General features: G+C 50.0%; 1 protein-coding gene across 1 annotated transcript in view; it reads left to right on the top strand.

The window, feature by feature from the left end:
- The window catches only part of LOC146009235 (alpha-2-macroglobulin-like protein 1), a 159522-nt gene that overhangs the window by 84409 nt on the left and 47808 nt on the right, over positions 1-27305 (top strand). The window contains exons 21-25 of the mRNA XM_083149396.1: positions 385-506; positions 1541-1592; positions 17788-17871; positions 18022-18198; positions 20066-20141. Of these exons, the coding sequence (XP_083005522.1) occupies positions 385-506; positions 1541-1592; positions 17788-17871; positions 18022-18198; positions 20066-20141 (511 nt within the window). The remainder of the gene's footprint in view (positions 1-384; positions 507-1540; positions 1593-17787; positions 17872-18021; positions 18199-20065; positions 20142-27305) is intronic.

Here is a 27305-nt window from a genome sequence, read left to right as displayed (position 1 = left end):
CAGCTCAGGGCTAGCGTTGTCCTATCCCCCACTATGGGGACAACGCTAGCCCTGCGTCTGGCTTGGGCTGCGCTGGAGATCTCGCGGTTTTAGCGAGATCTCGCGCATGCCCAGTAAGCCGGGCAGGGGGGGCGACGGCGAGTGCGCATGTGCGGGGCGGCGAGGGAGACGATAAGGAGAGCCGTTAACGCTGGGGATAACGGCTCTCCTTATTGGCATGGGGGATGTTAATACATCTCCCCAGTTACGAGTGCCCGCTTCTCCTCGTTATGCAGGAGAAGCGGGACATTATGTCAGAAGCGCAAAAGGGGGGGGTTAGTACATCTGCCCAAATGTTTACAATATGTACATTTATTTGAACGCCTAACTGTCTTTTCTTTAAAGGAGACTTAAAGGTTCGTGTTAGCAGCGCCTCTCTCCAGCTCGATGGGGGATGCACAGATAAGATCCACAAGCTGGGAAAGGATCACAAAGAAGACCATGTTGAGAAAACCATCTTAGTAAAGGTAAGCTGTCACATCTTATGTCCTGGTCAGTGGTGGGGAGTTTGACTGGGGCGGTACACTTGTCAAACCGTAATGCAGGTGTCCCAAGGCGAGCTCAGGAAGGACAGAAACCATTTTCAGGGAGGACAGAACCCATTTTTAGAGGCTGCCCCGCAGCTGTGCATAGAGAGGCATCCCATAGGGAGGGAATACCTCCCAATAGGACTACCTTGAGCGACTGGCAGGTCGGACTTCCAATAGGAAGTCACTGCCAGTCACAGTGAAGCCAGTGCAGTCTCACAGACTGCATCTGGCTTCACTACAGTGGCGGATTTTACCTGGGGTGGGGGGGGGGGGGGCTGCAGCCCATAGGTAAAAACCACCACTGGTCCTGGTGCTGATTTTACTCTGTTTGCCTATTAGCTTGTTGCATGGCCTTGCAACACACTCATTGGGGGTTACCTGGATCACAGACAGGTGTCATCATTGGCAGTAAACCAATGATGGTGATCCATGGATGGTTTGTCCATGTGCAAGTATATATGGTGCCATAGCAAGGCCGATACTCAACATTGAGGTTTAGCTATTGATGTTTACCATGGGTGGCTTCTCACTGATGGTAAAAACACTTGCCATCTCCATAAGACGACCATCAGTGATTGCGAACCATCAATTGTGGAGGACTAACACTAGTTCCCATTGCCTCCTTCATCCTCCTGCTTCTAGAGCCTGCAGTATCTTCACCACTAGAAGCCTGGTAGGGCTGACAAATTACCAGGGCAGTTGCTTCCTACTTAAAGCATTCTCTGCTAATAGCAGTGTGGACTGATGATGCCGGGGGAGAAGCCACCTCCTCCTGGGACTGCCTATCCGGTGTGTGATCAGCAGAGATCACTTCCAGTGTGCGGTCACTGCTAATTCACAGACTGGGAACTGCACTCTTATAGGGGTGCTTTGAAAATTTTCTAGGGGGGTTTTGCAGATTTAGGAAGAATCTGCCACTAGACTGCCAGTATTTCTGTATTAATCTGACCTCCTTTTTGTGTTTTCATCAGCCTTCGGGGATTTTAGAGGAAAAGATACAGACATCTCTCTTGTGTCCCTCAGGTAAGCAATCATACGTTTTTGGCAATAGGAACAACAAGAACGAAAGAAATAGTGATACATAACTAACACCAATAAAGTAAGAATATATTATATAAAGTATAGTCTGGTAAAATGCATAATATTCTCAATGGAGTTACACAAGACACTGATGTCTGAGATGTCTCCAAAAATCCATAATTAATATTAACTAATATGGGCGCGGGAGGCTGGGATGAGTGGTGTACTTCATTTACAGACTAACGGAGGTAGTCAATCCTGGGACGTCCTGACAGTCGGAATCCCGACTGTTATCTATGGCTTCCAATAGTACATCGACAGTCGGCATTCAATGTACCGTCTATCGAGTGTTGGAAAGTCTACATATTCTCGGAAACGGCCACGTATTGTCGGGAAACGGCCATGAATTGTCAGAAAACGGCCATGAATTCAACAATCTGCAGCCTTTTCTGACAAAACAGATCCGACTCGGATCTGACAGCCTTCAAATCTGTCGGTAACGGGATGGGATGTTGCCCATAGCAACGGGTCAGATTCTACTTCTTATTTATTTAGAAACTTTTAGACGATAATAGATAGACTCTGATTGGTGCTATGGGAAACACCTGATCTTAAATAGACCTCCCATCTTAGTAAATTTATCCAACAAGGGTCAATTTACTAAAGCTTTTAAAAGTCAATAAATGGGGATGTTACCCATAGCAACCAATCAGAATCTGTCTATCATTTCTCTATTGCATCCTAGAAGTTTAAAGACAAAATCTGATCGGTTGCTATGGACAACATCCCTATTATACACTTTTAGAAGCTATAGTAAATGTACCCGTAATGGTCCTAAGTACAGAGGTTAAATTGAGGGGGAACGGGGTGGAACTAGTATTAATGGTTAGGTGGAACATTTTAACCTCCACATTGGCCCTTCACAGTAATTCTCACAGAAAAGTAGTTTGCAGGGAATGCCCAAAAGCCTGCCACTGGCCCTGTCTCTGCCTAATGGGGGTAGGGTAGTGGGGTATTTAGATGGCTTAGAGAATTAAGTTGCCCCACCTCAGCATGACCGCTTTAAGCCCCGCCTAAGTATGAATTATCACGGCACTAGGATAATTATGAACATTATTTAGCAGCTGTTATTTTAATCTTTAATAAATATTATCCCAGCCAAATGAAATCCTTATGGGGTAGCGATACCCACTCTCCCTGCTAGTTTTAGCGCCAGCATTTTGGAGGCATTTTTTTTTATTTTTTGAAAGAACCCTCAGGGGAAACTGACACTCTGTGCATGCAAACAGTGTAAGCTTACAATATGGGTCGGGAGTGGCACTGGTAAATGAAATTGAATTAGTAATCACGTACAAAATCTAACAGAACCAACATAGTTACCACTAAAAAACAAATGTGGTGTGGTGTTTGGTTGGTGGTGCTCCCAAAAATGTTCAGCTTAGCAACTGAAGAAAACAAAGTCACTGTGTGACAGAAGAAAGGAAGAACAGCAATGGCTTTTTGGGGCACACTTGAATGAATTAATTAAACAATTTAATACATAACGTTTATTGAGTACTAGCTGACCCGCCCGGCGTTGCCTTTTTTTTTTTAAATTGCGATGTGAATGTGTTTGCATTGATACTCTATGCCAGCAATGAAATTAGGGGTGATGTTGTTGTTGTTTGAAACGCACCACTCCTGACTTGATAGCTTTTGTGTGTTGATGAATTCCACATCCACTCCTGAGATTTAGCACCTATGATGCATTTATTTTTGTGTGATTGTGTGCGTTGTACTGTTTTTGTGTGTGTTGTTGTGTATGTGGGTGTGTGTACTGTGGTGTGGTGTGTTGTGTTGTATCTGTCCAATGTGTAAGTGTGTGAGGTGCGCTACGTATAAATATGTGTGTGCAATGGTCGAAGTGGAAATTTTGAAGTGGGGGTATGGTAAGGTATGGGAAAATAAAGGCCGAAGTTATGTGCACACTCCAGAAAAAGAGGGTGCCGCCACTCAAAAGGGGGCATGTCCTTGAGTGTAGTGTACCATGCTGTATGCCCCTTGTACACATTATGCAAAACAGTAGTAGACCCCCTTACACTTGCCCCTTAATTATTATGCCATGCAGAAAGAGCCAAAATTCCCCTTATGCGACACAGAATGAGCAAAAAAAAATTCACATTATACCACCCGGAAAGAGACAAAATTGCCATTATGCTACATAAATTGAGCCAAAATTCACGTTATGCAACGTGGATTGAGGCAAAATTCACATCATGCAACCTGGAATAAGCCCAAATTCACATTATGCCACCCGGATTGAGGCAAAATTGACATCATGCCACCTGGATTGAGCCAAAATTCATATTATGCCACATGGCGGGGTATCGCATGGACAGAGACGGTAGGGTGATACAGGGGCAGAGATGGTGGGGTGATGCAGGGACAGAGATGGTGGGGTGATGCAGGGACAGAGATGGCGGGGTGATGCAGGGACAGAGATGGCGGGGTGATGCAGGGACAGAGATGGCGGCGTGATGCAGGGACAGAGATGGCGGCGTGATGCAGGGAGAGAGATAGCAGGGTGACGCAGGGACAGAGATGGTGGGGTGATGCACGGACATGCACCTATATGTCACACTACATGTCACATTCATCCCACCTGCTACCTGTCACATTCATCTGACCCAGCTCCTGTTTACATCAATGGGGGAAGCCCAACCTCCAGACCGCAGCATCCTGTGGTCAGTATGGAGGTTGGATGGGGGTCACACACAGCCTCCGCTGCTGTCTGCTGTACTCTGCAGACAGCAGCAGAGTCAGGGAGGAGGTGAATGGATGTCTGTGTGCGCCATCCATTCACCTTGCAGTCGGGCGGTGCAGCTTACTTTGGTGCTGGGCTTGCCCCCAGGGGGATGATCGGTGGTCCTGACAGGGGTGATCGCAGTCCCAGCGCTTGGAAATGATGTCATCTTCAAGCGCCACCTCAGTCTACACTGCAGGTAGGCACCACAGTGTAAACGGTGCAAAATCCCGGATCCGAATTAGCTTGAATCCGTGTTCCAAATGCCATGTCGGATCCGGGTTTTTTTGTGTAAAAGGGGTATAAGTGTGTGTGTTTGTGCTGTGTGTTTGTGTGTGTTGTACTGTTTTTGGGTGTGTTGTAGTGTATATGGGTGTGTGTTGTACTGCTTGTGGTGTGTTATGTATGTGTGTGTGCGTTGTGTGTATCGGGCCAATGTGTAAGTGTGTGTGGTGTGCTACGTATGCAGTATATGTATATGCAGTATATGTGTGTGTAGTGTGCTGTGTGTGCGTATATGGTGTACTGTGTGTGCGATGTGTGTGTGTGTACTATGTGTGTGTGTGATGTGTGGTGTTTGTATTTCCCCAACAATTATTCCCAATTGTTGAAAGCCTTCACCATAATGCTAGAATGTGTTTGCATTCATACTAAATGACAGCAATGAACTCAGGTGTGGTGTTGTTCGTTTGTCTTCGGTCTCAAACCCCCCCCCCATCAGGTCCAGAGGTTCCTTGTTGCCAAATTTGGCAGCTCTGAGTGCCACGGTGTGCTCGCAATGCAACGGAATCGCACACTCACACGCACACACACTCTTCAACTTATCTCCTATATATTTGGCTACATCTGTCACTCAAAGTGGGTGTCTGTGTCTATAACGCTCTGTTCCTGGACTTTCCTCTTAATGTGTGATTGCCTTCATCTGTGCTGAACACCTTTCTGAGAAATTAACCTGTTTAAAACAGGTGATGGCAATAATACATAATACATTAAGGGGAAGTCTAGAAACAGAGCATTGTGTCCCTCCTGGAGAGGGTCATGTTGGGAGGTATGTGACAGAGAACCAGCCCAGTGAGCCCACAGACAGTGCCAGACACCCACTGCCTTCCCATGTTGCCCAGCACTGCTACTCCACAGCCACCAGGTGAGCGCCCCCCTCCCGCGATTTGCGGCAAAACCTCCCCCCCCGCGCCCCCCCCCCCCCCCCCCGCGATTCGCGGCAAAAACACCCGCTCCCCCGCGACCCCTCCTACCGCGATTCGCAGCAAAAACACCCCCGCGACCCCCCCTCCCGCGATTCGCTGCAAAAAGAACCCCCCACGACCCCTCCCGCAATTCGCGGCGTAACCACCACCCCGCGACCCCCCCCTCCCGCGAATCGCGGCAAACCCTCCCCCGTGACCCCCCCCCCCCGATTCGCGGAAAAAACACCCCCCCGCGACCTCCCTCCCACGATTCGCCGCAAAAAGAACCCCCCCGCGACCACCTCTTGCACGATTGGCGGCACCCCCCCTGCGACCCCCCTCCCGCGATTCGCGACACCCCCCCCCCCCCCCCGCAATTCGCAGCAGCCCCAGGATTAAATGGCACATGCAAAACACTGACATGGCTATGGTCGACAATGAAAAAGGTTGACATGAGTTTTTGAAGATTTATTTTTAATTTTTTTAATTTTTTCATATTCATTGTCATGTGTCGACATGGACACCAATGAAGTGGCACACTTATGTCAACATTTACATGTGTTGACCTTTCTGTGTTGATTTTTTCTTGTGGCGATTCGCGTCACACCCCCCCGCAACCCCCCCTCCCGCGATTCGCGGCACCCCCTGTGACCCCCCACCTCCCGCAATTCGCGGCAACCCCCCACCGGAACCCCTGTGAACCCCGCCCTCCCGCGATTTGCGGCACCCAACCCCGCGACCCCCCCCCTCCCGCAATTCGCGGCACCCCCGTGATTCGCGGCAGCTCCAGAATTAAATTGCACATGGAAAACACTGACATGGCTATGGTCGACAATGAAAAAGGTTGACATGAGTTTTTGAAGTTTTTTTTTCATTTTTTGAATATTTTCATATTCATTCTCATGTGTCGACATGGACACCAATGAAGTGCCACACTTATGTCAACATTTACATGTGTTGACCTTTCTGTGTTGATTTTTTCTTGTGGCGATTTGCGTCACCCCCCCCCCCCCACAACCCCCACTCCCGCGATTCACGACACACACACACCTCCCCCACGATTCTCGGCACCCCACCCTGTGACCCCCCCTCCCGTGAGTCACGGCACACCCCCGCGACCCCCCCTCCCATGATTCGCCGCAACCCCCGCCCCGTAACCCCCCCTCCCGCGATTCGCGGCACCCACCCCCGCGACCCCCCCTCCCGCAATTCGCGGCACCCCCCCCCCCCCCCGCGATTCGCGGCAGCTCCAGAATTAAATTGCACATGGAAAACACTGACATGGCTATGGTCGACAATGAAAAAGGTTGACATGAGTTTTTGAAGTTTTTTTTTTCATTTTTTGAATGTTTTCATATTCATTCTCATGTGTCGACATGGACACCAATGAAGTGCCACACTTGATTTTTACTTGTGGCGATTCGCGTCACACCCCCCCCACCCCCCCCCGCAACCCCCACTCCCGCGATTCACGGCACACACACACCCCCCCGCGATTCTCGGCACCCCACCCCGTGACCCCCCCTCCCGTGATTCACGGCACACCCCCCGCGACCCCCCCTACCATGATTCGCCGCAACCCCCGCCCCCGTAACCCCCCTCCCGCGATTTGCGGCAACCCACCCCGCGACCCCCCTCCCGCGATTCTCTGCAATCCCTCCCCTCCCGCGATTCGCAGCATCCACCCCCCCACAACCCCCCCTCCTGCAATTCGCGGCACCCCCCGCGACCCCCCCTCCTGCAATTCGCGGCACCCTCCGCGACCCCCCCTCCCGTGATTCGCGGACACCTAAGTTGCAATACAGGGCATCTTTCATACAATTCTAACCATATTTCTCATATACAAACGTTCACAAATTAAGGGGGCGAAGCCCCTTACGACGGTGTGAAGAGCGCCTGTAGGGCGCGATGAATCACCTAGTTATATAGATTCAGATTCAGATGCTAAAACAAAGGTACGTCAGGATATAAATAAATAAGTTTAAACTGAAATCAGTATTCACGAGAGATCTAGCGTTAATCAAGAAGATATTGGCGAAAATGACAAAGACGGAATAAGATATTGCTCCATTAATAGAAAAAAATTATTATTAATCAGAAATACATGTATCACATTGATTGCAGTAGTCAATTTATTCATTCAAAGGAGCAAAAGAGATCAAGGACGCTTGAAACTTGTCCCCTGCTGTTGATAATAGTAATTCCCGGTAATAAATAAAGAATAGAGGACTACCTCAATTGGACAGAGGTGTATCTGCTGTCCGGGTCCAATTACAGCAACTGGTATTCCCAATTGGTCACCCAAAGAGGTACTAGCCAGACCATTCACTGCTTAGCTGCTGAGTGCGGGATGGAATTCAGGCGGACCAGAGATGTATGGCCGTATTCAACCAAGGATGAGAGTACCACAGTGTCCTTAGTAGGAAGCCAAGATGTGCTTCTGCTTTTTGCTCAACAAACCACAGATCACCCTGTTACTGAAATGTATTGCAGGAGGATCTGGTGTGTTGAGACAAATGAGAGAGTCACAGAAAATTAGGGTGGTAGGTACAGGTGGGTGGATATCTCTGACCCTTCTTCTGCTGTCTACCATCAATCTAAGATGTCAAATGGCAGATGAGAGCGATAGGGGCCACAGAATGAGCCAGCCAGAAAGGAGGAAATCTCACAACTTGGTCTCAAAATAAAGATAATGAGAGATTGTACCCTGATCTCCACTCCGGGAGCAGTATAGCTGGTGTCAGTATTAATTTCACTGATCACCACTCCGTACTGTAGGGATAGTTTAATGAGAGATAATATTAAACTGAACCAAGATATTCGGAGGGTATACAGTTAATAAACAGTGGGTCCTTGGAGAAAATGGTGCCCAATAATTGTATCTATTCACTCAAGTGTCTGACCTAGAGGTGGTCAGGGTTGTACACTATGTTGCCAGAGAAACTGGCAATGTGCACTACTTGTGTGTATTTCAACACATAAATGGAAGGTATACTTTGTATCAAGACAGCTTTTAAGATGGCAATAATGAATGTACACGTATATTGTGCCACAGACAAATAATTAAAGAATAAGAGTACATGCACAGGTATTTTATAATTCTTACAAACTCAAAAGATGCACTCTGGTCTGATAAATGGAAGAAATGAAGTACATGCACATAGAATAGAATCAACTTTATTGGCTTTGTGTGCTTGCGCACACTAGGAATTTTTTGTGGATTACAGTGCAGCATCAAGCAGGGATGAAAAGGGGGGAGACATTACATATATTACATAAAGACATTACAAGCATTTAATTTCTAGCTACGACTATGGTGGTCAGGTCGCCAAGTAGGGACACGTTGTTTGGCTGTTGATATTGGGATTGCATTCGCTTTGATTGGATTGTTCAGGTGATGGACGGCTAACGGAAAGAAGCTTCTTGCGGATCTGGACGTTTTGACGGGGATGGACCTGAACCGTCTTCTGGATGGTAGGATGTCGAACAGGTTGTGACCAGGATGCAGCTTGTCATTTGCGATCTTCTCAGCACGTTTCCTTACCCTGGATGAGAACAGATCCCTTATCGGGGGGAGGTCGGTCCCTATGATCCTTTCCGCAGTCTTCACTACCCTCTGCAGTTTTTGTTTGTCGTTCTCGCTTGCGCCACCGTACCAGATTGTGATCGAGGAACATAAGACAGACTCCACGATGGCGGTGTAGAATACGCACAGCAGCTCCTGTGGGATGTTGAATTTCCTGAGTTGCCTCTGGAAGAACAGGCGCTGTTGGGCCTTTTTGATGTTTGTGGTTATGTTTAATCCCCATCTTAGGTCACTGGACATGGTTGTCCCTAGGAATTTGAAGGAATCAACCCGCGACACCACTGCGTTGACTATTGTTAGCGGGGCTAGTGCATTTGGTTTTTTCCTGTAGTCGACCACCATCTCAACTGTTTTGGCGGGGTTTAGATCGAGGTTGTTGCTGCTGCACCACTGTGTCAGCTTCTCCACTGCATGCCTGTACGCGGTCTCGTCACCATCCTTGATTAGGCCGATGATAGTGGTGTCATCTGCGAATTTGATGATTTTCACTGACTGCTCAGCTGAGGTGCAGTCATTCGTGTAGAGAGAGAAGAGCAGAGGGGAGAGGACGCATCCTTGGGGGGCTCCAGTACTGATTGTTCGTGTGCTGGACGAGAAGGCCCCGGCTTTGACCACCTGTTCCCTTGCCGTTAGAAAGTCCACTATCCATGAGCATGTTGATCCTGGGACTCCTAAAGAGAGGAGTTTTGGCTGCAGGATGCCGGGAACGATAGTATTAAATGCTGAGCTGAAGTCCACGAATAGGACTCTTGCATAGGTGCCTTGGTGGTCGAGGTGTTGTAAAATATGGTGCAGCCCGAGGTTGACCGCATCCTCTACACTTCTGTTCGCCCGGTAGGCAAACTGCATGGGGTCAAGGTGAGAGTTTGTCACTTCTCTCAGGTGCTTCAGTACTAGTCTTTCAAATGCTTTCATGGCCACTGAGGTTAGTGCAATTGGCCTGAAGTCATTTAGGTCCTTCGTGGGTGTTTTCTTAGGGACCAGGATGATGGTAGAGCGTTTGAAGCAGGCAGGAACCTTGCACAAGTCCAGGGAGGAGTTGAATATCGTTGTGAAGATGGGGGCGAGCTGAGCTGCACAGGTCCTATGGCTGGATGGCGACACACCATCCGGTCCTGCAGCCTTCTTAGGTTTTATTCTTTTGAGTACTGCTTCTACCTCGCCTTGGTCCACGTGGAGGGCCTGGGTGTGGTGGTCTTTGGGATGGAGTGGGGGAGGTACGGCCTGCTCAAATCTGCAGTAGAACTTGTTCAGGTCTTCTGCAAGTTCATGGCTGGTTTCAGACTGTGGTTGGGCTTTCTTGTAATTTGTGATGGTTTGCATGCCCTTCCATACTGCCGCAGGGTCCTTTGCTGTGAGGTTGTGTGTCAGCTTGTTTGTATATTCCCTTTTTGCGAGTTTGATACCCCGAGTCAAGGAATTCCTGGCTTCTTTGTACTCTGTCCTGTCCCCGCTGCTGTATGCCTCCTCCTTGGCTTGGCGGAGTTTCCTGAGCTGGCTACCGAACCATGGCTTGTTGTTGTTAAAGGATCGGATTTGCTTGGTTGGTACACATAAGTCCTCGCAGAAGCTGATGTAGGATGTGACTGCATCCGCTAGTTCATCTATGTCAGAGGCAGAGGCTTCGAACACCATCCAGTCAGTGCAGTTGAAGCAGGCCTGAAGCTTTGTTTTTGCCTCGATTGACCAGTTTTTGACAGACTTGATAACAGGCTTAGCAGACTTTAGCTTCTGGATATATGTCGGAAGAAGGTGGACTATGCAGTGGTCGGAGAGACCCAGTGCTGCATGGGGTATGGATCGGTATGCAGACTTTATGGTGGTGTAGCAGTGGTCTAGTGTTCGCCCCTCTCTTGTGTGGCATGTGACCTGCTGGGTGTATTTTGGGAGCTCCTGGCTCAGGTTGGCACAGTTGAAGTCACCAAGCACAATGAGCAGCGAGTCTGGGTGTCTAAGTTCGGTGTCCGTTATCAGAGTGGCCAGCTGAAGTTGGGCTTCTGTTGGACTTGGTTGTGGGGGGATGTATACTCCTACTAGGATAATAGAGGCAATTTCCAGAGGGGAGTAGAAAGGTTTGCATTTGATAGTAAGAGTCTCTAGTTGGGGGCTGCATGACTTGCCCAGGGACTTTATTTCGTGCACCACCTGTCGTTAATGTACAGACAGATGCCCCCTCCTTTGGATTTGCCCGAGAGCTCTTTGTCGTGGTCGGCCCTGAAGAGGCCGAAGCCTGACAGAGTCACTGAGGATTCAGCAATATGGTCTTCCAGCCAGGTTTCTGTGAAGCATAGGATGGAGGATCTTGCAGTGGCTGACCTTGCATCTTGTATTAGCAGAGACAGCTCATCCATCTTGTTCGCAAGAGATCTCGTGTTTGATAGCATGATTGCTGGGAGGGAGGATCTATGGCCTTTGCGTTTCCACCTGACAGCGACTCCGGCCCGGCAGCCCCTATTGCGGTTACTGCACCATTCGACCATGCCAGACTTCCCTGCTGGAAACAACTTTGCTGCATCCTTTCTGCACAGTGTGGACTGTGAGGGCTGCCAATCTGCCCACCTCCCGCTACGTCAGGCCCATACGGGTGGTCTGCTCCAGGGGTGAGCTCCATTTCAGAAGGGCTTCTCTGCTGTGCTTCGTCACCACACTTGGCAGGGTCACCACACTCGAGGGGGTGATGAATGAGGACAAAGACAGGGGGAGACAAGGGGAGACATATAGTTTGGTTGAGCTGCACAGCTCCAAGGCAGCCTTCTGCGGCGCCATATTTGTGGTATCCAGTATGTTGAAAACACTTTTGCTCAAGTCTATGTGGCTCCAGGTTATTGTTGTATTAGGTTGTTTCTTTCTTGTACAAAGATGTATTTTGGACAGGTATTCCTTAAATAAACTACAAGTAACTTTCCTTTTCAGTTGCTGATTTAGTGATTTAGTCACACAAGTTATTTGGGAACAAAGCAGGCTTGTGGAGAGGTGTTACAAGACAATCCCAATGAAGGTGTGAAATCCCAGCGTGAGGCTTTTGAAGTGTATGTTCTTTGTAGAGATAACCAGTCTCTTGGGAATTAACTGGGGCCCTGTGTGATTGTGGAATCCAGGGGCTGGGGATATTTTATTTCAGATTCTTTTTAAGGGAAAGGATCAGAGTTCGTTTCTAAACAGAGAAACATATGTAACTGGACGGAAAGCATAGGTAACTGATGTCAATGGGCAGGGCCGTAACTAGGGGGGGGCTGGGGGGTCACGCGCACCGGGTGCTGGAGGTGAGGGGCGCTGTGAGGTCCGGTGACAGGTGTGTGGACGCTGTAGCGGCATGTTACTTTGACTCCGTCCATCTCCTACTAGCGCGCACAGCGTCTATTCCCGCAGCCAGGGGGCTGGGGGCATGGCTAGAGGCTCACAGAGCCTCTGGGTCATGCCCCCATAGCGGCAAAATGGGGGCGTGGCCTCGCGGGAGAGCAGCGATTATAGGCCACGCCCCAAAATTAGGCCACGCCCCCCGAAAATTTCGGCGCGTCTCCGGCGCGCGGCAGCATCACTGGGGGGAGGGGGTGGGGCACCAAATGACTGCCTTGCCCCGGGCGCCGGAAACCCTAGTTTCGGCCCTGCAATGGGGGACCTTCATAGAGATAGTTTAGTTTTTCCAGTACCATGTTCTGTGATGTTCCCTGAAGATGTAAAGCCAGTCCTTGTAGAAGGGTCAGGGGTTTAAATCCAATCCAGTGTGCATCTCAGTGCAGGAGTTCAATCCGTTTGTTCTGAAGAGACATCCATGTAGTGAAGTACAAGTTAAAGGTAAGTCCCTGGATAATTTTGATGATTCTTAAGTCTGCTGTATAGAATTTAAGCTGTTTTGTAGAGATGTTCAGGAGCATGTAAAGTGTGAGGCAGCCATCTTGGGCGCTCAATATCCTATCACATAGATGTGAGCACAGGATTGCTGCGGTATATACTATTCCATACGCACGCCCTGTGTTTTCATGGGAACGCCCATGAAACGCAGGGCGTCCACGTACCACGTATGGTAATGACCCTGATCAGGCCGCAACGCTTTCGCTCCTACCCCTGCTCGGAAGGCCAGGAGCGAGCACTCGGAGACCGGACATCTCGCCAAGTTCGCTCTCTCCCTGCATACAGACATGGGCAGAAATGGTTCCATACGCACATCCAGGGGCGGATTGGCCTGCCGGGAAACCGGGTCTTTCCCGGTGGGCCGGCCCATAAAAGTCATAAAGGGGCTGCTCACCTCCCAGGCTGGGCTGCAGACTTTGCCCCAAACAAATATGGCTGCAACTGTAGTAAACATGTCTGTGGGAGGGCTGGTGCGCATGTCCGGCAGCATGCAGCTGCTCCCGTGGTCCTGTCTCTCTCTGCAGTTTCACCGCCCGGCGTGAGGAAGCTATGAGTGCAGGGAGCGGCTGGCCATGAGAGGCGCTCTCCCTGCTGTACACTACTGCTGCCGGCGGCCAGTTCACTGTCACACTGACTGCATTAGGGACAGCAGCGCCGGCAGCACAGAGCCGAGCTCCCACCTGTCTCCCAACCCCCTGTAATGTCATCACTCATCAGTCATGACAGCACATCGTGGAAAGGGGGCGGAGCTTCACAAGTGGAAAGGGGGCGGAGCTTCACGAGTGGAAGGGGGCAGAGCTATGCGAGTGGAAGGGGTGGAGCTACACGGGAGCACAATTAATGAAAGAAAGGAGAAGTAGATCCACTGCCAGCCAGCCAGCCTGCCAGCCAGCCAGCTTTTAAGGTAAATAAAGTGGTGGTGCTGGCATTACACAGCACTACTACTGGTGCGGGCATTATGCAGTTTCACTACTGTTGGCAACTGGTGTGGGCATTATGCAGCATCACTACTGTAGGCAACTGGTGTGGGCATTATGCAGCATCACTACTGTAGGCAACTGGTGTGGAGATTATGCAGCGTCCCTACTGTAGGCAACTGGTGTGGGCATTATGCAGCATCACTACTGTCGGCAACTGGTGTGGGCATTATGCAGCGTCCCTACTGTAGGCAACTAGTGTGGGCATTATGCAGCGTCCCTACTGTAGGCAACTGGTGTCGGCATTATGCAGCGTCCCTACTGTAGGCCACTGGTGTGGGCATTATGCAGCATCACTACTGTCGGCAAATGGTGTGGGCATTATGCAGCGTCCCTACTGTAGGCAACTAGTGTGGGCATTATGCAGCGTCCCTACTGTAGGCAACTGGTGTCGGCATTATGCAGCGTCCCTACTGTAGGCCACTGGTGTGGGCATTATGCAGCGTCCCTACTGTAGGCAACTGGTGTGGTCATATTTTAAGTGTAAAGGGCCGCCCTCCCTCCTTAACAGGGCCGGCCGCGGCATCTCTGTGTATTTTGCCCTGTTTAAAGATGGCCGCGGCCGGCCTCGAGTTGTTCCACACCACAGTCAAGATGGCTGCAGGAGGGCTGCTGCGCATGCGCGGCCGCATGCAGCTCCTCCCGCAGCTATTGTGCAAAGGTGGCCGCATCGGAAGCGTGGGTGACGTCACCGCGCACCCGCCCACTACAAGGCTGCCTGCAACATGGGAAGGCTGAGGAGTGAGTGCCGACTGCCTAGGCTATAACATGGAAGTGGCAGCGTGCAGACTCGCCAAAGAGGAGCTGTAAGATGACTGGCATGCTTTTTATTTTTTTATGTGTTTAAGTGATTTATATTTAATGAATACAAATTGTTTGAAATTTTTTGTGCCCTCATTAAGTGTTTGTGTACAGTGGCGGTGGTGGAACTACCAGGGGTGATGTTAGCTACCCACACTCGCACCAGCGTCACTGCCTCATTACCATGAGAACGCCCAGCGTTCTCATGGGAACGCCCATGGAACGCTGGGCGCTCTCATATGGCAATGGGGCAGCCCGGGGGCCCCCGCCCAACTCAGACCCCCGCACGCCGCCATGGGTGCGTGCACCCAGCGAACTGAAAGTTTGCCGTGGGTGCACACACCATACGTCTGCACATGCGCAGAAACCTGTCTGCGCATGCGCAGACGCACAACATCGGTTATATAGGAATAACCCCCTTTTGCGGTGGTGGCTGTGTCCAAAGAGGCACAGCCACTCACCACGACTGTCACCTCCCCCCAGCCTCCCGCCGGCTGCCGCCGATACCCTCCCCGCAGCCCATACCCACTGCGGTCCCCGGAACCCCTCCCCCTCATCCAGGATCCCCACTAGTGTAAAACTTGTAGAGGCAACACAGCTGCATTTTAAATTTGCTGCTGTGAGTGAACTGATCACTGCTCGCAGATTGGCAGCCGCTCCTGATTGGCTGCCAGACTTACTTAAGGAGAGCGTCAAATTCAAAATGCCGCATCGCTGTCTCTACAAATTTGCCTGCCAGTCCTAGGGGCGGAAGTAGCAGCGGTCTCCTGCAGTTCAGGAGCATTGTATCTGGGTCCACAATCTCCTGCCGTGCCCCCTGTCTTTTGGGCTTGAGACACCAGTCCCACACCTGCCTGCCTCTCCTGCTATTGTCACATTATTAAATGGACCCCTATGCTCCCACATGCTGGTGCACAGGCCTCTCATACTCCCACACCTGTGACGCAGAGAGGAGCTGTGGTGCCTGAGGAGCAGCGTGGGACAGAATAAGAAAGAACGTGGTTAAGTATGTAATTGTTGCATAATGTGTAATGGGCAATGCGGTGTGTCCCGTAATGTGTAATGGGCATTGCGGTGTGTCCCGTAATGTGTAATGGGCATTGCGGTGTGTCCCATAAGGTGTTATGGGCATTGTGGGGTGTCCCATAATGTGTGAGGGGCATTGCGGTGTGTCCTATAATGTGTAATGGGCATTGCGGTGTGTCCCATAAGGTGTTATGGGCATTGCGGTGTGTCACATAATGTGTAATGGGCATTGCGGTGTGTCCCATAATGTGTAATGGGCATTGCGGTGTGTCCCATAAGGTGTTATGGGCATTGCGGTGTGTCACATAATGTGTAACGGGCATTGCGGTGTGTCCCATAATGTGCAATGGGCATTGCGGTGTGTCCCATAATGTGTAATGGGCATTGTGGTGTGTCACATAATGTGTAATGGGCATTGCGGTGTGTCCCATAAGGTGTTATGGGCATTGCGGTGTGTCCCATAATGTGTGAGGGGCATTGCGGTGTGTCACATAATGTGTAAAGGGCATTGCGGTGTGTCCCATAAGGTGTTATGGGCATTGCGGTGTGTCCCATAATGTGTAAAGGGCATTGCGGTGTGTCACATAATGTGTAAAGGGCATTGCGGTGTGTCCCATAAGGTGTTATGGGCATTGCGGTGTGTCCAATAATGTGTAATGGGCATTGCGGTGTGTCACATAATGTGTAATGGGCATTGCGGTGTGTCCCATAAGGTGTTATGGGAATTGCGGTGTGTCACATAATGTGTAATGGGCATTGCGGTGTGTCACATAATGTGTAATGGGCATTGCGGTGTGTCCCATAAGGTGTTATGGGCATTGCGGTGTGTCCCATAATGTGTGAGGGGCATTGCGGTGTGTCACATAATGTGTAAAGGGCATTGCGGTGTGTCCCATAAGGTGTTATGGGCATTGCGGTGTGTCCCATAATGTGTAAAGGGCATTGCGGTGTGTCACATAATGTGTAAAGGGCATTGCGGTGTGTCCCATAAGGTGTTATGGGCATTGCGGTGTGTCCAATAATGTGTAATGGGCATTGTGGTGTGTCACATAATGTGTAATGGGCATTGCGGTGTGTCCCATAAGGTGTTATGGGAATTGCGGTGTGTCACATAATGTGTAATGGGCATTGCGGTGTGTCACATAATGTGTAATGGGCATTGCGGTGTGTCCCATAATGTGTAATGGGCATTGCGGTGTGTCACATAATGTGTAAAGGGCATTGCGGTGTGTCCCATAATGTGTAATGGGCATTGCGGTGTGTCCCGTAATGTGTAATGGGCATTGCGGTGTGTCCCATAAGGTGTTAAGGGCATTGCGGTGTGTCACATAATGTGTAACGGGCATTGCGGTGTGTCCCATAATGTGCAATGGGCATTGTGGTGTGTCACATAATGTGTAATGGGCACTGCGGTGTGTATATATATGCTGCAGAATAGACGCTATACACATGCGCCTATTCTGCAGCCTGAGGGGCTGGGGACATAGCCAGCAGCTCAGAGAACCACTAGCCATGCCCCCACAGGGGCAAAAAATTGGGCGTAGCCTCGTTGAAATAGACCACCCCCCCATATTGATAGACCACGCCCCCCCCCCCCCCCCCCCCCGCCAAAATAAAAAAAATTGGGCGTGCCTAAGGCGCGCAACAACACCCCCCTCCCCCCCTAAAGGGCTGCTTCAAGATATTTCCTGGGCTGGTTTTAATTCCCAATCCGCCCCTGCGCACAACATTGGTACGCTGCCCCAATTAGAGTCAGAGCGAGGCGATCTGAAGGGCCTATATGTATTAATACATTTAGGCAAAATTTTAAAGATGAGTTGCTGCTTATAGTAAGCGCCACCCTGCCGAGCGTTCTGATGCTCCTCACCTCTCACAATCAGTGCCTGCACCCACATCCTGATGCATATCTGGTCTCCCAGCAGCACAAAGTACTCCCACAATATATGACCTGAAGTTGCTACGGGTAATGTACTATTCTCTACCCTTACAGGAAACAGCGTACGAACAGAACTTTCTGTGGACCTTCCAGAGAGGTTGGTGTCAGGTTCTGAAGAGGCGCACATCACTGTGTTAGGTTAGTAGGTCTTGTATTAGTATATACTGTAATTATACCTATATCTGTATTATACGAGGTTATGTATTTTACTACTCTCTGTAATGATTTATGTTGGACTATTTTATTGTTGATACATTCCATCTGAAACGCTGCTCTTTGGGTCTGCAGGTGACTTGATGGGCACTAGTGCTCCCAACCTTGGACAAATACTCTCACTTCCTAGAGGAAGCGGGGAAAGTAATTTGATGTTGTTTATTCCAAATATTTACGTCATGAAGTATCTAGAAAGTATCAAACAATTGACGCCTGAAATCAAGACCAAAACTCTCAACTTTCTGACTGCTGGTGAGTTAAATGGGTGATGTTGTAAGAATTTCACTAGTTACTTGACCGTATTAAAGGCTGCTACAATTGGTTAAAAATCTGGTATTCCCTGTATTAAAGTGTCCCAAATTCAGCACTGTAACAGGAAGCCAATGTACCGGGTGCTTCACCCACCCACTGAACGGTGTAATCTACCTAGGCGGTGTGTGGGTCTCATTGCTCATGCTCACTAGCTGCAGTTTAGAGCATTGTACAGGTGCTCCAAGCAGCAAGCTCCCACGGCACTATGGGAGAAACAAAGTGACTCGCCCCATACTGTATGCGATCAGTGAGCTGGAAGAGGGGACATCACGCAGCAGAGGGCAGGTACAACTGCCCCAGGCTGTCCCTCCAGTGCAGCTACACCACCCGCACTCCCCGTACTCTGGCCAATCAGAGCAGTACCAGTCATTCTACAGGAATGACCAGCGGTAACCTGGAACTAGGGATGGTCATCGGTACAGTCGCCATCGATGGTTGCCATTGATGGTCATTTTGCACCCAGCCATCGATAGTTGTAAAATATCTTATGGATAACTAGCTATTTATGGTCATCATTATCTTTGACTGAATGGCCCATGGGCCGATCAGAACTCGGGGGTGGGACTTCAGGGTGTCAGGGGCGGAGCCATCGATGTAGGGAAACCACCTGGTTCTTTCACATTGATGGCAAAAGTATTCAACATAGATGATTTCAAAGCATCGATGGTTGATGGTCGATAGCCATCTGTACCTGGAACAAGTCTACATGTTGTTTTTCTGTCTCCAAACACATGGATAACTATCGATGCTTGAAATTTTGTGAACCCTTCCGAAGTTTCTATATTTATGCTGTAAGTAGATAAAGAGAACCAAATGAATCAAATTATACAAAAAAATTAAATGTGCTCATTTTTTTTATTGCGGAAAATTATCAAATATTACATATGTGTGAGTGGCAAAAGTATGTGAACCTTTTCTTTCAGTATCTGGTATAACCAGGGCCTGCTTAAAGGTTCCAGGTGCCCTAGGCCAGGCATGTTCAAACTATGGCCCTCCAGCTGTTGTGAAACTACAAGTCCCATCATGTCTTGCCACAGTTATGCTTATAGGGAACTATGGCAAGGCATACTGGGATATGTATTTTCGCAACCGCTGGAGGGCCACAGCTTGGACATGCCTGCACTAGGCTAATACACATGTAGTTCCCCTTTAATGCTGCTAAACACACATGTATGGGTGCTCAGGGACTCGCCAGTCATACTGCCCATGTGCCCTTGTAACAAAGGTTATACCACTGGCATGTGGGATCTAATGCTTGTGGTGTGTGATGGAGACTTTGGCTTTAGGCTGCCCAGCTGGCGGTGTAGCACAATGTACATAAAGTAATGGTCCCATCAGTAAATTACATTGGCACAGCCATCTGGCAGTCACCTTAAGAACTTTGCCCTCCACAGTACATCGGGATGGGTAATATACTGTAACAAGCATGGAATAAATTAGGCCTTCATTTTATTCCTTGGCTGTCACCTGCAAGGCACCGAACCCCCAAACCCCCCCTTCCTCAGTCCCGGTGCCCTAGGCTTCAGCCTATTCAGCCTATTGGTTAATCAATCACTGGGTATGACCCCATGTGTAGCTGACTGCATCTATATATTTAGTAATTATTAATAAGTTCGAAACACTGGATTGGAGGAACTTTACCCCAGTCTACTATACAAAACAGCTTAAACTCTGTTATTTTGGTGAGTTTCTTCCCATGGACTGCTCACTATACAATACGTCCTGTTGCCCTGTGGGAAATATAAGCCTGAGGCTATGTAAATATCGGAATAATGATACTAATAATGGAATTATCTCCCCTGTACAGGTTACCAGAGACAGCTGTTGTTTAAAAATGAAAATGGCTCTTACAGCGCGCACCATGGCTCCCCAGGCAATGCATGGTATCTATGTACAACTGCTTATAATTTCTATATTACGCCACTAAGGAAAATTAACATTTGCTAGCAAGATTAACATACTGTAGTCAATGCCTGGTGCAAAATTGTTGTCTATGAGTTTATGCCTATTTGTGTAAAGGAGTATCAAGTGTGGCACTATTACACAGTTTATAAGTATCCTTGTGTAAGATTCTATCTATATTATGTGTATCCAAGTGCTAAGCATATGTAGGCACCTGCAAAGGGTTACCTTGTGGGGTGCCGGCTGGGTCGTGCTTCCCCGATGTGGTGGATCCTATTCTGGAGTCTTCTCGGGATGCAGGATGGTGACACATAGCAAGCGACAATGGTATTGGTTTGACGTTTTATTATAAAATGGCCACTGCAAACGTCAACCTCTTACTTTTGACGAAACGGGAATTTCACAACATCACAAATGCAATATACCATACGCTGTGCACAAACAACATTAATACACTAGGTAATGTTCAAACAATAACCATGTATCCTCAACAGACTATGGGATCACTCAGTACCTGGCCTATCACTGTGGCTCGGGGAGCCAGTACTGACCTCCGCTAAACTGCGAGCGGGTACACTATTTACGTTTGAATACAGTGATGGTGCCAAATGCGAGTGAACCTTACTACACACTGTATATTCACAATTTATGTCAGCAAATCACCAGCAGATAAATACACAAGCTAACCTGAGTACGCGGGTACACTATCTGTTGCCTAAGACCGGTCAGTCCCGTTGTAGGGCCTATGCATAGGGCTTAAGGTAGTTGATTACTTCTATTGCAGATCCTATAGGGGGTCACAATTTGGCGCTTGGCCCACAAGGTGGCGGTATTGTTCCACAGGAGATCCTTCCCATTCACTGATAGGGGTAGTTGGCAGTATGGCAAGGAGGCCCAAGAGCCCTTATAGTCGCTTATGTTTCCTTGCGTAAATGAACGTGACAAGTGGGGTTTCAGTAAAGGTGCTCTTCTCAAGGCAGCGTGCAGACTAAACCAGTCAGTCACTCTATGGGTGCAGTTAAGTGGCTACACAGCCAACCAGGTTACACAGTTAATGTTGCAGGGGGACAGGTCTCTTCCTCTATGTGTACCTCTCTCTACACTGTACAGGGATGTCAGTATCACTTGCCCCAGGGGCAGACTTATGGTTTGGAGGCACTTTCTGTGGCTTGTTTGGGGTGACTCACTCCCTGCGTCTCCTCTGGGTTGCTGGACTCAATGTAGTTCTCAGGAGCCACGCTCCTTGTGGCGTCCTGGGTGCGGCTGTTTGTCGGGATAGCCTGGAGGGGTCACAGGCCTCTCTGATGGCCTGGGGCTGCTGGCTGCTGGGGAGGTCTGCGGGGGTCACACAGCATGCATGCCCCGCGCCTCTAGCTGGCTGTTACACGGGGGGGGCAGCGGGGGTCATGGTCTCTGACCGCCCCGTCCTTCTGTTGGCTGGAGGTGGCTGATTGCTGGGGAGGTCAGCGGGGGTCACAGCTCTCCCGCGCTGTCACTCTCTGCCCGGCTGCAGCAGTACAGACGTGCCGCATCTCTTCTCTCCTCCCGGAGGTCGGCGGGGGTCACCGCAGATGTCACCCGCTTCTCCGGTCTCTTCTCCGGCAGCGGCGGGCACTTCTCTCTGCGCCGCAAGTCACACGCTGCCGCTCTGTCTTCTTTCTCCTCGCCTCCACGCCGGGACACACACGTGAGTCCCTAGCTGGAACTTTCTCCTCCTTGCCAGGCCTCCTCTTCCTCCTTGTCTCCTCCAATCAGGGTTTCTCCTGGCCTGTCAGTCACTGCTGCCAGCCGGGCTGCGTTAACCCTGCGTGCGCTGGTCAAAGTTTGCTGGGGGGCATTAACCCGTCCCTTGCTGGGGCTTACATCCGCCCGTACTTTTTTGTGGGCGTGTCCTCACGTACACCACTGTAACGTAAGTCCCAAAATTACAAAGTCTCTTCCTCACACAAGGATAACATCAAAGCAACTGTAAATTAAGAGCGGCATCATAAATAACAGTAGAACATATTTATATACAATAATGACAGGCCCTTAGGGCTTGGGAATTTATTGTTGGTATCGGGCTGGTAGCGTACCCTTAGAACTTCGGGAGGACCGCCTCACCGGTAAGCTGGCGCTTCGTCTTCTGGCGCCAGGGTCACGTAGTCCTCTACAGGTTCTGTGGTCAGTACAGCCGGGATGGACGGTATGCTCCACCCTACATTCAACAGCAGTTCCAGCGGGCCCATGGGCATGCTCCCGGGGGCGACGGTAGGGGCCTCCGTCTGTCAAGGGTATGACTTAGGCTGGTTGTGATGTACCCAGTGCAGTCGAGTCCCGTCCGGTTCTCCGCTTTGGTGGACTTCGATTGCTGCCGTCGGGCTCTTGGTGACCACGTAGGGCTCGGCCTCCCATTTATGGTGGAATTTATGCTGTGGACAACTGTTAACGATAGGGGTGAGGGGCGTCCATTCCTTTTCGGCGGCCGGCTTCTCTTCTCTATTGGCGGGGGCAGTGTTCACTCCCGAGGATGGATGCCTTGGTACTGGACTGGTGGAAATTGGTGCCTCTATCTGCTCCCCGCTATCCTCCACCTCTCCCTCCGGGTGTAGAGGCCAGTGGGAGGGAGCATCGGCGTTGGTGTGGCAGCGCCCACCTCGGCACCGGTAAAAACGCCTGCGGGAAAGACGCTTGTCGGGGACAAACCGGTTTCCTTTTACAGGCACCCCACCTGGATCAGTTACGTTCACCGCTTTGGCACCCTTCTCTCCTTCTACCACATCGAATTCCACCGTCTCGCCCTCTCTGATACTGTGCCGGAACCTTTGCGGGTGGTTCTTCTTTATGGTGTCATTCCGGTTAACGAAGCCATATCCCCTTCGGACATTAAACCACTTGACCGTTCCTTGGGTCTGTGTGGTCAGCACTTTCTTCTCCACCTGACTCCTCTGGACGCAGATGATGTGTTGCAGGGTTACCTCCCCAGCCTGATCTTGGTTAACCTGTTCCTGCTTTAGTGCCGCAATCAGCTCTTCAGGGCAATTTCTTAGTATGTTCATGCCCAGGATGATGGGGGAAACCCTTCCTTCCTCACAGGTGATCACCAAATACCCCTGTTTGGGTAAGTGTGTTCGTCCGATCTTCAGGTCGGCTTCCCAGTATCCGTTGCAGGTGACCTCTCGGCCGTTGGCAGCAATCACTTTCACTTGCGTGGGGGTCTGTCTAAATGGTACTTCTTTTCCCCAATATTTTTGGAGAGTGGGTAATTGTATCATAGATACTTGCGACCCGGTGTCGATCATGGCCACTGTCTCTATCCCGTTGATCAACACTTTGATAATCGGGCATTGTCCTACAGTGGCGGATTCAGGGGGAAGCACCCGGGCACGTGCCCCCCTCATTTAGTAGCTGAGGACCAGGGCTTTCCAACGAGCCCAGCCCCATGTCTCTAGCCCCCCAGGGAACCGGAGATATCGCCTGGCAAAGCTAACGTTTTTCACCATAGGATAATATGGGACCCGTCAATTCCGACCCCCACCTGGTTTTGACGGCTGCCAGTTCCCACCCTAGCATCACAGAAGCTTATGGTTGATCTCATTCAATTCCAAATGGCTGGGCCTTCAATATGATACCAGGTTGGTCCATATCGGTCAATCGGGTCTAGAGATATTGTGTGTAAACCGATTTTTTTATTTTTGAAATGTAATTTCATGGCTGTTCATGTTCTTTGAGGGCAGATTACTCTGGAACCAAATGTTCCAGTTTCACTGGGCCAAAATCATTCTAAGCCCACTCAAAAGTTCTTCAATATAATACTTGTGTTATGTAAATGGGTCAGTTGGTTCCAAAGATATAGCCGGTTAAATGAAAAAACTGGTTAAAGGAGGGGGAGGGGTGGTTTTCTCTCCCCCTCACACCAGGAAATGCAGGGACGAGGCTGGTGTAAAAGGGGCCAACCTGGGAATGCATTTTCTGGTTTGAAAGACATATTATTTCAAATAGCCAGGACCTGCACTGCTCTGAATACAGCCAGGCTCTGCCATTGTCAGTGGCTATCTCTTCTGCCCGGCTGCGGCTGTCCCCCATTTACCCCGAGCATGTATTCCCCCATGGCAATGAGCATGTAATCCCACATGGCAACGAGCATGGAACCTCTGGCAATGAGCATGGAACCCTTGGCAATGAGCATGTAGATAAGCAACACTTATGTAGCATAATAGGCATTATGGTGTTTGGCATAATACTTAATGGACATAATGGCGTGTAACTTAACGTGTAATGGACATTATGGTGCAAATGTTTAATGCGCGCCTTTGGTGGACAATGTCCCTGTTTATGAAGCGTATTGTGAATTTTGGCTTAATCTGTGTGGCATTATGTGAATTTTGGCTCAATCCGTGTGGCATTATGTGAATTTTGGCTCAATCCGTTTGGCATTATGTGAATTTTGGCTCAATCCGTGTGTTATTATGTACATTTTGGCTCAATCCATGTGGCATTATGTGAATTTTGTCTCAATCCATGTGGCATTATGTGAATTTTGGCTCATTCCATTTGGCATCATGTGTAAGGGGAAAGTATAATGGAGTCTAGTATTTTGATGCATAATGTGTAGAAGTTGTATATGGTGTGGCGCATGCACAACTACATTCTTCACTTTTGTCAACATGGTGGGCCTGCGTACTTTAAATGCCAGGGCCTATTTTTAATCCCATTACCACTTTCTCTCTGCCGCTCTCTTAGCATGTACACTGACACCACTAACACCGCCCCTCCCCCACCTAAACATTCTTTTATCATGGTGCCCCCCCTGTTATTTTATCCTGGATCCGCCCCTGGTCCTACGTATTGGGCACACCACTCCTCCGGGTCTGAGTCTACTCCCGGTGTTCTCCCCGAGGTTCGGCCCTCCCCCTCGGGACATTGGAGTTTAAATGGTCGGAAGAGGGACAGTTTCTCTCGACGTGTCCGGCTTCCTGACAGCGTCGACAGATGGGTCGGCCCTGATGGTCGAATTGGTCGAAGGCTCGCCTCCCATATTCTCGGGGTGGGTCCCATCGATTCCGGTTCGACTGCTGTCTTTCCGTCTTCCATCTGGCCTCCCCGCTGTTTGATGCGGTTTGCCGTGTCAGCTGGCGCATGTCTCGCTGCATTGCAGCCATCCCGAGGGCCAGGTCTTCCACCTGGCGCTGGAGGGACTGGTCTGGTTTTCCCGCTGGCGGTTGGCCACTCTGGATGGTCTGGTCTTTCAGTCGGCCGACTTGTTCAGAGCTCGTGGCCATGGGTCCTCGAGCCTCCGCCATCTCCGGATATTCTACTTCGGGGTCGGCGTGATTCCTGATGGTCAGGATGGCGGCATTCTTAAAGTCGGCAAAGGACTTCCCCGGCATCTGCATCTTTAGGATTCGCAACTGGGTCTTGATGTTGGGGTTCGACGCTCCCTCCACGAACTGGAGAGTGAGTGCCTCGTCGCTGTTACGCACCTCGTCTTTGTCAGCCGCTTGGATGAGCTTCAGGGTCTTCTGTAGACTTAGGGCAAAATCCCAGAGGGTTTCGCCAGGTTGTTGTTTTCAACTGTAGAGTTGCATCTTCAACTCCGGGAGGGTGGCGGTCTCGAAGATCGTGGCCAGCCAATTCAAGATCTGGTCGGTGTCCTTCTTGTGGTCGTCATCCCACGATTCGACCTCACTGAGGGCGGAGCCCGTGAGTTGGCCGATTAGGATCTGTACCCTCTGTTCTTCGCTAGGGGTGTAGAGCTGGGCCATGGACTTCATCTGGTTCTTGAATGCCGTGAACGTGGCGCCCTTGTTGCGGTCCCCACTGTAGGTCAGCATCCATGGGGCCCCGAAGTAGTAGAGTAGTGTGATGGGAGCGTGAGGTGTTGTTGCTGGTGCAGGTATTACCACTGGGGCGGCAACCTGCTGTTCGGCGTTGGGGGGCACAACGGGTGCCTGCCCACCCCCGGCCTGTGGTGCGTCCATCCTGGGATTGGATTATACTCCGCGTCGACTATATCCTGTTCGTGACGCCAGAGAACTGTAGGCACCTGCAAAGGGTTACCTTGTGGGGTGCTGGCTGGGTCATGCTTCCCCGATGTGGCGGATACTAGTCTGGAGTCTTCTCGGGATGCAGGATGGTGACACATAGCAAGCGACAATGGTATTGGTTTGACGTTTTATTATAAAATGGCCACTGCAAATGTCAACCTCTTACTTTTGACGAAACGGGAATTTCACAACATCACAATGCAGTAAATGCAATATACCATACGCTGTGCACAAACAACATTAATACACTAGGTAATGTTCAAACAATAACCATGTATCCTCAACAGACTATGGGATCACTCAGTACCCGGCCTATCACTGGCTCGGGGAGCCAGTACTGACCTCCGCTAAACTGCGAGCGGGTACACTATTTACGTTTGAATACAGTGATGGTGCCAAATGCGAATGAACCTTACTACACACTGTATATTCACAATTTATGTCAGCAAATCACCAGCAGATAAATACACAAGCTAACCTGAGTACGCGGGTACACTATCTGTTGCCTAAGACCGGTCAGTCCCGTTGTAGGGCCTATGCATAGGACTTAAGGTAGTTGATTACTTCTCTTGCAGATCCTATAGGGGGTCACAATTTAGCGCTTGGCCCACAAGGTGGCGGTATTGTTCCACAGGAGATCCTTCCCATTCACTGATAGGGGTAGTTGGCAGTATGGCAAGGAGGCCCAGGAGCCCTTATAGTCGCTTATGTTTCCTTGCGTAAATTTCAGTAAAGGTGCTCTTCTCAAGGCAGCGTGCAGACTAAACCAGTCAGAGTCACTCTATGGGTCTCTAGTAGCTGCAGTTAAGCTACACAGCCAACCAGGTTACACAGTTAATGTTGCAGGGGGACAGGTCTCTTCCTCTATGTGTCCCTCTCTCTACACTGTACAGGGATGTCAGTATCACTTGCCCCAGGGGCAGACTTACGGTTGGGAGGCACTTTCTGTGGCTAGTTTGGGGTGACTCACTCCCTGCGTCTCCTCTGGGTTGCTGGACTCAATGTAGTTCTCAGGAGCCACGCTACTTGTGGCGTCCTGGGTGTGGCTGCTTGTCGGGATAGCCTGGAGGGGTCACAGGCCTCTCTGATGGCCTGGGGCTGCTGGATGCTGGGGAGGCC

This window comes from Crinia signifera, chromosome 6 (genome assembly GCF_055691185.1).
Source record: "Crinia signifera chromosome 6, ASM5569118v1, whole genome shotgun sequence".
NCBI classification, from domain to species: Eukaryota; Metazoa; Chordata; class Amphibia; order Anura; family Myobatrachidae; genus Crinia; species Crinia signifera.
This window is presented reverse-complemented; position numbering and strand designations above follow the sequence as displayed.